At 43.5% G+C, this 12,158-nt stretch overlaps 2 protein-coding genes across 2 annotated transcripts; both read left to right on the top strand.

Annotated features, from left to right (window-relative positions):
• Positions 1–1,139: 1,139 nt before the first annotated feature.
• Positions 1,140–1,451, top strand: LOC130880537 (60S ribosomal protein L39). Its single transcript, XM_057779618.1, has one exon. The coding sequence runs from the start codon at positions 1,212–1,214 to the stop codon at positions 1,365–1,367; it is 156 nt and encodes a 51-aa protein (XP_057635601.1). The 5' UTR covers positions 1,140–1,211; the 3' UTR covers positions 1,368–1,451.
• Positions 1,452–8,533: 7,082 nt separating this feature from the next.
• LOC130880297 (proteasome subunit beta type-1-like) lies at positions 8,534–9,288 on the top strand. Its single transcript, XM_057779270.1, has one exon. The coding sequence runs from the start codon at positions 8,610–8,612 to the stop codon at positions 9,285–9,287; it is 678 nt and encodes a 225-aa protein (XP_057635253.1). The 5' UTR covers positions 8,534–8,609; the 3' UTR covers position 9,288.
• Positions 9,289–12,158: the final 2,870 nt, after the last annotated feature.

The following is a 12,158-nucleotide window of genomic DNA, read 5'->3' as shown; positions in this document are numbered from 1 at the left end:
TAAAATAAAACAGTAGAAATTAATTCTACTGCTAATGAACCTATTCAGTGGCATGAAGTTGGGATACCAGGTTCTCTCCTGCAATTTGTCAATTCAGTTCAGACTAACCAGAGGAAATCAGCAAGTGCCTATACCCCCTTAAAGCATGTAAAGGAAAATTAAACATTAAGGTTGATAAGTATACTTTGCCTTTTAGAGTAAATCAAAGTCACCCCTTTATGGCATGTGTACCATTACCTTATTTGTTACTGAAGGGTGTCCAGTGCCACCATAATTATTACAGCATCACTTGTGAGTGCTGCGTTCTTCATACCTGTGTTAATTCTAGAATGTCTTTAAATGTAACCTCTGAAAGTTTATACATTCTTGGAGCAAGGACAGAAGTCTGGCTACTGGCAAAGGAGTCAAGGCCATGGCAAGACTCACCTGTGATGATTCTAGTACATAAGCTCACTGGAAGAGTGTTAAGAAGAGCTCATCAGGGCTGGAGAGATGGCTCAGAGGTTAAGAGCACAGGTTGCTCTTCCAGAGGTCCTGAGTTCAATTCCCAGCAACTGCATGATGGCTTACAACCATCTATGATGAAATCTGGTGCCCTCTTCTGGTGTGCAGGTATACATGCAGGTAGAATGCTGTATACTAAATAAATAAATATATATATATATATTTTTTAAAAAAGAAGAGCTCATCAAGTGCTTGGATTGGTATTGCTGTGGTAACGGGAATTATTGCACTGGCTGCTGCTGCTACAATGGCTGGACTCGCAATTCGTGAAGAAATCCAAACTGCCGAGTTCATTAGAGATGGCATAAACATTCTACAGAACTTTGGACTCAACAAAATCAAATAAATAGTGAGATCGTTAATGAAATAGCTGATTTGAGACAAGCTGTTAAATCATTGGAAGGTCAGTTAGAAATATGGAGGAAACGGATACAATTAAAATGTGATTGGAGAGGGGCTGGAGAGATGGCTCAGCGGTTAAGAGCACTGACTGCTCTTCTCAAGGCACCCACATGGCAGCTCACAACTGTCTGAAAATCCAGTTCCAGGGGATCTGACACCTTCACACCAATGCACATAAAATAAAGTTAAATAAACCATAAAAATAAAAAAAAAATGTGATTGGAGAATCGCGTTTTTCCGGTCGGAGCCTTCTCTTCGCCTTTCCTTCGCCATCGTGCGCCACCTGCCCGCCTAGGCTTCTCGCCATGTCTTCTCACAAGACTTTCAGAATCAAGCGATTCCTGGCTAAGAAACAAAAGCAAAATCGCCCTATTCCTCAGTGGATTCGGATGAAAACTGGCAACAAAATCAGGTACAACTCCAAGAGAAGACACTGGAGGAGAACGAAGCTGGGTCTGTAAAGAGTCAACAATGAATGGCAAGACAATTTATGATGAATCGTGATCCTTGATGAGTGTTACAAGATGAAGTTCAACATTTTCAACTTGGAGACTTAATCCTGTTTAAGTTGGGAGTGGTTTCTCCAGTAATAAAATGTAGAACCTTTTGAAAAAAAAAATGTGATTGGAATGTTACATTCTAATGTATCGCACCTTGAAGGTTCAATAATCGCAAGAATGACTGGGAAAAGATTAAAATGCCTTTGATGATTCATCCTGATTCTTCTGAAATGATTTATGATTCACAGCAAGAACTTAAGGAAACTTTTAAAAAAGGATTATATGATGTGACAGGAACGGATGCTGTGGAAAGCCTTGCAGACACGTTCGTCTTGTCCAACCCTGGAAATCACTTTGTTGTATTTCTTCCTTTAGCAATTGTTATCCCTGTTCTTACAGAAATAACTTTATTGTTTTTAAAATGTATTTTGCCTTACTTGTGTAATATTATAAAATGAAACAATAAAATGGCTGTAGTTACTATAAGGCTACATAATCTCCAACATATTTAATTGTAGCCTAAACAGAAGAAAGAGTTCCCACAGAGCGTTGCTGCTGGCTTGTATTCCAGAGTGTTAGCACCCAGGCACCATCTGCTTTTGTGATTGTTAGCTTTTGTGTTCGATACCCTCTGTTTAAAGTATGCAAATCTTACCTGAGTTTATCCTGAAAGGTTCGAAGTCTATGCAAAACTTGGTTGTAGGAGGACACAAAAAACTGAGATATCCTGAATGAAAATGGCTTTGGCATTTATTTGGGAAGCATCAGAGAAGAGGTTTTGGTATGCTGAAATTGGCTTGCTAAGATGTAAATTGTATAACATTAAAAATAAAAGGCCTCTTGCAAAGCAACACTCAGTTAACCAGAAACTGGCTCCCTTGCTGCAGGAAAGTCATAATTCATTCAGGAGTGACCCTATTTCTTCCACGAACCCTGTGAACCAAACAGCAACACTGAATCCTCCACAAGTTCTCTCTGTAACCAAAGGCCTCCACATTCTCACCTGGATCTACGGCCTTGGGAGGTGCTGTCAAGACCTTAGAGAAACCAGAGATGCTCACTGTGGCATAAAACCATTGCAAGGTTCTCACTGGAGTGTTGTGGGATGTTTGTACATTGTGTGAAGGTGTATTGCTGTGATTGGTGTAACAAAAAGCTGAATGGCCAATAGCTAGGCAGGAGGTATAGGTGGGACTTCCAAGGAGAGTAAGGAAGAGTAGGAGGAATCTAGGTGCACAGGAGATGCCAGGAGACATAGAGAAGAAACGGGAGGTGCAAGATAGGAGAGGTACCACTGTGTGATAGATAAAACATAGATTGATAGAAATGGGTTAATTTAAGGTATAAAAGCTAGTTAGGAACAAACTTAAGCTATAGGCCACACTTTCATAATTAATAAGAAGTCTCTTTGTCATTTTTTGGGGGAGGGTGAGCTGGCCACCTGGAGAAAAATCTTACTACACTGGACCTTAAGGCTTCCCTCAGGAACTCAGTGGGGCCTCAGGTTTCCCCCATGCTCTCTCTGTGCCTCACAGCTTCCCCAGGATGTCACAGGGGCCTAAGTAATTTCCAAAATTTTCAACTGGTCCTTAGGCCTTCCAAAGTTTTCATCCTGATCTGAGGTCTTCCCAGACTTTACAGGCATTTGAAACCTTTCCAAGTAGTCAATGGTCTTCTCCAGATTTTCATTGGGCCTTCTCTTCTCATTGGAGCCTAAAGCATCACCCAGAGCCTCATCGAGGCCTAAATTTTCCCTAAGTTCTCACAAATTCTTTTAAGGCCTTCTACAGTTTTTGAGTGTGTCTTAAGGCCATCACTATGCTCTCACTGTGGATTCAACCTTTCTGCAGGGTTTAACTGGGACTTAACACCTTCTCTTGTTCCCTCTGTAACCTAAGCCTTCTCCAGCATCTCACTGAGGACTTAGGGCTTCCTTGGCCTCTCACTGAGCCCCCAAGATTTCTAGAGGTTCCCACAGGGGTTCAGGGATTTCTCTAGGTTGTCACTGCTGTCCATGGCCTTGACCAAAGAGCACTGTGGCTTAGAGAATTCCACAGGTTGCAGTTTTCACTGGGGCATAAGCCCTTCACAGGTTACCATTGGATCCTAAGAGCAGGGTTGTTCTTGGACCCAAAGTATTTCCCAGGTTCTCATATGGTCAAAAAGGTCCTCATTAGGTTCTTACTGGGCGTGCAAACCTTACACCTGCTATCCCTGTGCCCTCCAACATCCCTCAGCTTCTCAAAGGGGCTAAAGGCCTCCTTCAGTGTCTCCTGGATGTTGCAGGAGGTCCTTCCGCTCCTCCAGCCAGTAGCCGCTGAGATAGCAGCCCATTGGGGAGTGGTCTCTCTCCCTTTTAAAAAGCGGCCACTTCCCTCCTCCCGCTCTCTAACTTCCTGCTCCACTTCCAGCCACTAGACTCCCTTCCTGATTGCGCAGAGGGCTGTTGTCTGGGATGGTGATCTGTAAGTTTTTTTCCCCTTTAAATAAATAACCATTATATTAATCATAATTCCAAACTAGCGTGGGATTGTTTGTGACTTACGCCTTCACCTTCACCCTGAGACTATTCTGACCTAAGGTCTTTCTGAAACACCAGTGAGGATCTTGGAATGTCTTAGCCTCCAGGGACTGCACAGGAGGAAGGCTTTAGTCTCCAGTGATATCCTATAATTCTTCATACTCAATGTAAACCTTAGGAAAGCCTTAGGCCCCATTAAGTGTTTCAGAAAGACCTTAGGTCACAGCGATAAACTTGAGAATGGAGTCCAGGAGAGAATATGTAGACAGTTTAAGGTTCCAGTGTGAACCTGGGGAATGAGAACAGTCTCAGGGAGACTGGGGTCTATGACTTTCTGCATGTTCTCACAGGGTCTGAATGCCCTATCATACTTTTCTTTGGAGAAGGCTTTGTATCCCTACAAGAATTATTAGGATGTTTTCTACTTCAGTGAGGACCTGGGAAAGACTGAAGGTCTTTAGGAGACTCTGGAGAAGGCCTTTGGTCTCACTGAGGACCTGGAGAAGGCCTTATGCACCAGTGGGAGCAGCAGAACATTGAGGGCACAGTGAGAACATGGGAGCACATTCAGAACCAGTAACAATATATCGAGTTCTTATAGAACCTGTAGGAAACTGGGAAATTTTGTAGGCTCAGTGAGACCCCAGTAAATGCTTTGTCATCCAAAGAAAAGTATGATAGGGCATTCAGACCCTGTGAGAACATGCAGAAAGTCATAGACCCCTGTGACTATCTAGGAATGCCTTAGACAATAATGATCTGGGGAGACTTTAGTTCCCATGGAAAACCTGGGAAGACTTAGGTCCCAGTTATAGCCTTGCATAGGACCTAGGGCCAGGTCAGAGCTGTGGGAAGCTTTCAGGCTCAGAGAGAACATGGGAAAGACCATAGGTCGGTTAAGACCCTGAACAATACCAGAAGCTCAAATGAAAACCTGGAGAAGTTTTTAGCCCCTAGCCATACCTTGCAGAAGATCTAAGGCCTCAATGTGACATTCTGGATATTGAGTTTGAATTAGGAAAAACCTTTAGGCCCACTGAGAACTTGTAGGCTCCTTGAAGCCCCAGGAAGAAGATGAAACATGTTTAAGAGCACACTGAGACACTGTGGAGTGTTATAGTCTCTATTGAGAGCAAGGCCATAGACTCCAGTGAGAATGGACAACATTGTAAGACTCCCTGAGAATACAGGGAAGGCCTCAGATCCCATGGACAACCTGGGAGGTCTAAGGCCTGAGTGAAGACCTGCAGAAACCCTCAGACACCAGTGAGTTAATAAGTTTTTCCTCTTTCCCACCAGCTTCCAAACAATGACATAGAGGCTTGTTATTAATTATGAAAGCTTGGCCAATAGCTTAGCCTTTTTTCTAGCTAGCTTTTTAAAACTTAAATTAACCTATTTCTATTAATCTATATGCTGCCCCAAGGCTTGGTCACCTCATTTGTGGTCTGTCCATCCTGCTTTTCTGCTTCCTCTGTGTCTTTTCCCATCTCCACTGTTCTTCCCATTCTTGTTCCCAGCATCTTCTATACTTGGAATTCCTGCCTAGTTATTGGCTGTTCAGTTTTTTATTAAACCAATCAGAGTGACATATCTTTACAGAGTACAAAAACATTCTACAATGAATGAAAACTTGGGAAGGTCTTAGGCTCCAAGGAAAGATGGTGAAATTCCTTAGACTCTAGTGAAAATTTTGAGAAAGACTTAGGCCTTGTTGAGCGTTTTAGGAAGACCTTAGGTTGTTGTGAGAAACTGAAAAGGCCTGGATCCCCAGTGGGAATCTGTAGGTTTCATGTTCAAGTGTGAACCTGGGGAAAGCAGGCAGACTGGACCTCAGTGAGACTTTGGAGGAGGCCTTTAGCCCCATTGAGAAGCTGAGGAATGCTGGAGAGCAAAGTGACAACTGCTTTGACATTTGCAGGCCCAGAGCAAACCTGGTGAGGGCCTTTTTAACCCAGTGAGAACCTGGACAGACGTTTGGGTCTAAACACAGCCCTGTTCTTAAGATCCGGAGAGAACCAGGGCAAGGTTTTAAGACCCAATGACAGCCCGGAAAGGCCTTAGAACCCAGTGGAAATCACAACCTGTGGAATTCTCTAAATAATAATTCTCTTTGACCAAAGCCTTATACAGTAGTTAGAACCTGGACAAGACCCTAAGCCACAGTGGGAACCTAGGACAACTTATGCTCTAGTGAGAAGCCAAGGAAGCCCTGAGGCCTGGAGGAGATATTAGAGAAGGTTTTAGGCCACAGTGGCAGAAAATAAATGAATAGAGATGGATTAGTTTAAGTTATAAGAGCTAGTTAGAAACAAGCCTAAGCTATTAGCTGAGCTTTCATAACTAATAATAAGTCTTCCTGTGGCTATTTGGGAGCTGGCAGGACAGAGTTCTCATTGTGGCCTAAAACCTTCTACAGGTTCTCACTGGAGCTTAAAACATTCCTTGGGGTCTCAATCCGGCCTAAGGTTTTACCCATGTTCTTACTGGGTCTTAATGCGTTCTCAGGATGTAACTGGGGCCTAAGGCCTTTTTCTAGGTTATCATCTGGTCCTAAGGCACTCCAAGATTTTCATTCTTACCTGTGGTCTTCCCAGATTCTTATTGGACTTCCATGGGTTCTCATTAGGGCCTAGATAGTTTATGGAGTCTAAAGCATTCCCAATGTTCTCACTGAATTTTAAATTCTCACTGGAGCCAAAAGCACTACCCAGGGACTCAATGGGGCCCAAAAATTTCCTCAAGTTCTATAAAGTTGTTTATATGTTTTTACTGGGTCTGAAGTCTTTCCACATGTTCTCATTGTGGCCTAAAACTATTTGCACATTTTCAAGGAGGCTTAAGGTCTTCTGAAGTTTCTCATTGTGATCAAAGGACTTCTCCAAAGTTTTATTGAGGCCTCAGACCTTCCCTAGGTCCCCACTATCCCAAAAATTTTTAGAGGTTCTCACTGGTGCTTAGGGACTTCTCCAGGTTCTCACTGCTACCTAAGTCCTTGCCCAGGTTCTCAGTGTTGCTTTAGCCAGGGGTTTTGCTTGTGCCTAGAAAGTTTTCCAATCATTCACAGGTTCTAGAAGGCCTTTAGCAGGTTTTCTTTGAGTCTGAAGGCTTTCCCATGTTCTCACTGTGCCCTAAAACATCTTACAGATTTTCATTGTGAATAAAGGCCTTCTCCAAAGTCTCATTGAGCTCTTCTGACTTCTTTAGGTATTCACTGATATTTAAGACCTTCTTCTGATTCTCTCTGGGACTTCAGGCTTTTTCCACATTCTAACTTCAATCTAAGGGCTTCCCAAAAGACTTAATAAGTCCTAAGTTCTTCCCAAGGTTCACACTGTGATCTAAGGCATTTCATAGGCTATCATTAGGGCCAAAGGCCTTCCTAGGTTGTCACTGGAGCCTAAGACTTTACCAGATTTTTTCTGGTGTCTATGAACTCCTGCAAGTTCTCACTATGGCTGAAGGCCTTTTCACGTTGCCAATGGGGTCTAAGGCCTTCTCTATATTCCCAGTGGGTCTTAAAACCTTGGCCAGCTTCTCACTGGCCTAAGCCCTTTCCCTGGTTCTCACTGAGGCCTTACACATTCTACAGCTTCTCACCAGTACCTAAAATATTGTACATTGTCTCCCTAGTGCCTAAAACATTCTACAGGTTCTTACTGCGCCTAAAGGGCTTCTCCAAGTTCTCACTTGGATCTAAAACCTTCTTCAAAGTCATGTTGAGGGCTTAGGCCTTCTACACAATCTCATTCTGGCCTAAATTTTTATACAGGTTTTCACTGGAATTTTTGGAATTCCTTGGGGACTCAATGGGGCTTTAGGAGTTTCCCATATTGTCACTGTGTCTTAAAGATTCACCAGGTCCTAACTGGAGCCTAGTGCCTCCCCCAGATTATCACTGGGTTTAGTTCCCAGACAGTCACAGGTGCCTGAGGCCTTCTCAGATTCTTACAGGTGTGTAAGGCCTTCTTGTTCTTAAGGTTCTCACTGAGGGCTAAGGCCTTCACAAGGTGCCACTATGGGCTAAGGCCTTCCTAATATTTTCACTGGTTCATAAAGACTTGTCAAAATTTTTGTTGGATTTTAAGGTATAACAAAGGGTTTCACTAATCTCTGAAAAATTTCCTAAGTTCTCACAGGCTTACAAGTACTTCAAAAGGAATTCATTGAGTCTAAATACTTTTCCCCCACCCCATATTTTTATTGTGGCTTAAACTTCCGGAAGTTTCTATCTTAGGCTTAAGACCTTCTCCAGGTTCTCAATGAGATCTAAGGCCCTCTCTAAAGTCTCAAAGAGACTTAGGCCCTCATCAGCTTTTCTTTTTTCTTTTTAAGAACTCTGATCTTTTTTTTTTTTTAAGATTTACTTATTTATTATGTGTACAGTATTCTCAGTATTCTATCTGCATGTATGCCTGCAGGCCAGAAGAGGACACCAGATCACATGTGGTTGCTGGGAATTGAACTCAGGACCTTTGAAAGAGCAAGTACTTCTCTTAACCGCTGAGCCATCTATCCAGCCCCCCCCCCCACCAGGTTTCACTGGAGCCTAAAATTTTCAACAAGTTCTGACTAGATTAAAGGTATTTCACAGGGCCGGCGGCCATCTTGCCGTGAGACAGCAGGATTCGGGAGGGATGCTCGCCATGGCCGCTTACCGGGACTTCGACTAAGAGCTGGCAATGAGGGCTCAGGGCTCCACCGGCCCCGCGCACCTGCGGTTCTCGCCTTACGCCTTCAATGGAGGTACTGTATTGGCAATTGCTGGAGAAGATTTTTCCATTGTTGCTTCAGACACTCGGTTGAGTGAAGGGTTTTCAATTCATACCCGAGATAGCCCCAAATGTTATAAACTAACAGACAAAACAGTCATTGGCTGCAGTGGTTTTCATGGAGATTGTCTTACTCTGACGAAGATTATTGAAGCAAGATTAAAGATGTACAAGCACTCCAATAACAAGGCCATGACAGCCGGGGCGATTGCTGCGGTGCTTTCCACCATCCTCTACTCACGGCGCTTCTTCCCGTACTATGTCTACAACATCATCAGTGGACTGGATGAAGAAGGAAAGGGAGCTGTGTATAGCTTTGACCCAGTGGGCTCCTGCCAGAGAGACTCCTTCAAGGCTGGGGGCTCAGCAAGTGCCATGCTGCAGCCTCTGCTTGACAACCAGGTTGGTTTCAAAAATATGCAGAATGTGGACCACGTGCCCCTGTCTCTGGACAGAGCTATGCGGCTGGTGAAGGATGTCTTCATTTCTGCAGCTGAGAGGGACATGTACACTGGCGATGCCCTCAGGATCTGCATTGTGACCAAAGAGGGCATCAGGGAGGAGACTGTTCCCCTGTGGAAAGACTGATTGTGAGTCGTGTATTGGAGCTGTGGCACAGGCTTGTCATTATTAAAAAGAAGCATGAAAAGTAAAAAAAAAAAAAAAAAAAAAAAAAGTATTTCACAGGCCTCACTGTGCTCTAAGGCCTTCCACAAAGTCCCCTTGAGGCCTAAGGCCTTCTCCAGGTTTTCACTGTGATCCTCAGTGATTTCTGATATTTCATTGTGGCATAAGGTTTTCTTCAGTTTTTCAATCGAACCTAAAACCTTCTATAGGTTCTCACTGTGGCCTAAGGCTTTACCATGTTGTGACTGGAGTCTGTGGCCCACCCTATGTTCTCACTGGATCTTACAGTCTTACCCAGTGTGGAGATTTGAACAAAAATGTCCACCATAGGCTCATAGGGGTGGCAATATTAGGAACTGTGGCCATGTTGGAGTAAACGTGACCTTGTTGACTGGAGTGTATCACTGGGGAATGGGCTTTGAGGCTTCAGAAGCACAAGCCAGGCCCGGTGTCGCTGATATCCAAATGTGGAACTCTGCTCCTTCTCCAGCATGATGTCTGCTGGCACACTGCTTTGCTTCCTGCCATGATGATAATGGACTAAACTTCTGAACCAGTAAGCTACCCCCAACTGTTTTCTTTTATAAGAGTAGCCATGGTCACGGTGTCTCTTCACAGCAATAACACCCTAACTAAACCACTCAGATTCTCACTGATGCCTCAGGAATTACCCAGTGTCTGCGTGGGTCTTTAAATTTTGCTCAAGTTCTCACATGCTCTATGAGGACTGCAGGGTCTGTAGACCTTCCCTGTGTTCTCACTGTAAACTATACTGTTCTATAGTTTCTTACTGGAGCTTAAGGAATTCCTTAAGATCTCAAAGGGGCCCATTGTCTTTCCCATGTTCTCATGCATTCTTCAAACTTTGCTAGGTTCACACTGAAGCCTATGGCCTGCCCTAGGTTATCACTGGGACCTGAGGTCTTCCCAGATTCTCACTGGTGTGTAAGACCTTCAACCAGTTTACCTTGAGGCCTAGGGCTTTCTTTCTCAGATTGTCACTGGAGTGTAAGGCCTTCCTAATGTTTTCACTGGGTTCTAATGCCTTACCAAGTTTTTCACTAGAGTCTAAGATATTCCCTAGGGTCTCACTGGTGGCCCCAAAATTTACCCTGTTCTCACAGTTTTTGTAAGTCCTTTGACAGATTTTCTCTGGGTCTAATGGCCTTAACATTCTGGCCTAAAACATTCCATTGTTACTCATTTGGGCCTAAGGACTTCACAAGTTGTCACTGGGTCTAAGGCCTCCATATTTCTCACTGGGTCTTAAAGTTTTTCCCAGGTTCTCAGTTGAGCCTAAGGCATCACCCAGGATTGAACTAGGGTCAGAATTTTTCCCAATTTCTCACAGAGTCTATAAGGCCTTTACCATGTGGGCAGACTTTTCTTTTCCACCTTCCAACTCCCAAATAATTGATATAAAGACTCAATATTAATTATAAATACTCAACTGATAGCTCAGGCTTATTACTAACTAGGTCTTACAACTTAAATTAACCTATTTCTATTAATCTATGTGCTACTATGTGGCTTGTGACTTTACATGTCCTCCAGCATGTCTTACTCCCTCTGCATCTCTTGGTGACTTCTATCCTTCTTCCCAGAATTCTCCTATTCCACCTCTCCTGACCAATCTCTTCTTCCCAGCTATCAGCCAGTCAGCTCTTTATTTACCAATGAGAGTAATAAATATTCACAGTGTACAAAGATTGTTCCACAGCACTGAAGGGTTTTCATTGGGTTTGAATACCTTCTCCATGTTCTCACTGTGGCCTAGAACTTTCTACAGGTTCTCACTGCACGTCATATCTTCTCAAGGTTTTTACTGCTATCTAAGGTCTTTCCCAAAGTCTCATGGAGGTATAAGGCCTTCCCTAGGTTCTCACTGGGACCTAAGACCTTTCCCAGGTTATCACTAGGGCCTTTGTCACTAGAGCACAAAACCCTCTCAGATTCTCATGGGTGTATAAGGCACTTGAAACTTTCTCTCTTGGAGCTATGACCTTCTCAGCATGTCACTGGATCCTAAGGCCTTTCCTATGTCCTCAGTAGGACATAAAACCTTTTCCAGGTTCTCAGGAAAGCCTAAGCTTTCCCCAAGATCTTACTGGGGACTAAAACTAAGGTTTTCTCTGAAGCTAAAGGCCCTCTCCATGTTCTCAATGAACTCTAGGATTTTTTTCAAAGTCTTATTGAGATCTTAGGCATTCCCCAGGTTCTCACTAAACCCTAAAATCTTCTACAGGTTTTCACATAGACTTAAGACATTTTCTAGGCTTTAACTGAAATTTAAAGCATTCCTCAATGTCTCATTGAGGTCTAAAGCATTCCTCATGTTCTCACCTGGGCCTATGTGTTTCCTAGGTTGTCACAGGGGCCTTTCTACATTGACAATTGGACATTAGGACATAAGGCCATCTCAAATTCTTATTTGTATCTAAGGCCTTCAGCAGGTTTTGATTGGGGCCTAAGGCCTTTCCAGGTAGTCACTGGGTCTAAGGCCTCCCCATGTTCTCAAGGGGTCTAAAACCTTCCCCATGTTCTTACTGAAGCCTCTGACCTTCCCCCAGGTCCTCACTGGGCATAAAACATTTTATCTGTTCTCATTGGAGTTATTAGATCTAAGACATCCTCCAAAGTCACATTGAGGCTTTAGGCCTTCTTTGGTTCTCACTGGGGCCTAAAATGTTATATAAGCTTCTGACCGGAACTTAAGACATTTCTCAGAGTCTCAATTGGTCCTAAGGACTTTCTCATGTCTTCACTGGGTTTTAAAGCTTTCCAAGATTCTAGCTGGAAACTAAGGCCTTCCCCAAGTTCTCACTGGTGCCT

The sequence above is a fragment of the Chionomys nivalis genome, chromosome 8, assembly GCF_950005125.1.
Source record: "Chionomys nivalis chromosome 8, mChiNiv1.1, whole genome shotgun sequence".
NCBI classification, from domain to species: Eukaryota; Metazoa; Chordata; class Mammalia; order Rodentia; family Cricetidae; genus Chionomys; species Chionomys nivalis.
Note: the sequence above shows the minus strand (reverse complement) of the source record. Positions and strands in the feature narration are given on the sequence as shown.

Coding starts and splice junctions, on each gene's coding strand:
- LOC130880297 (XM_057779270.1), top strand. CDS start 8,610: ATGAGGGCTCAGGGCTCCACCGGCCCCGCGCACCTGCGGTTCTCGCCT.
- LOC130880537 (XM_057779618.1), top strand. CDS start 1,212: ATGTCTTCTCACAAGACTTTCAGAATCAAGCGATTCCTGGCTAAGAAA.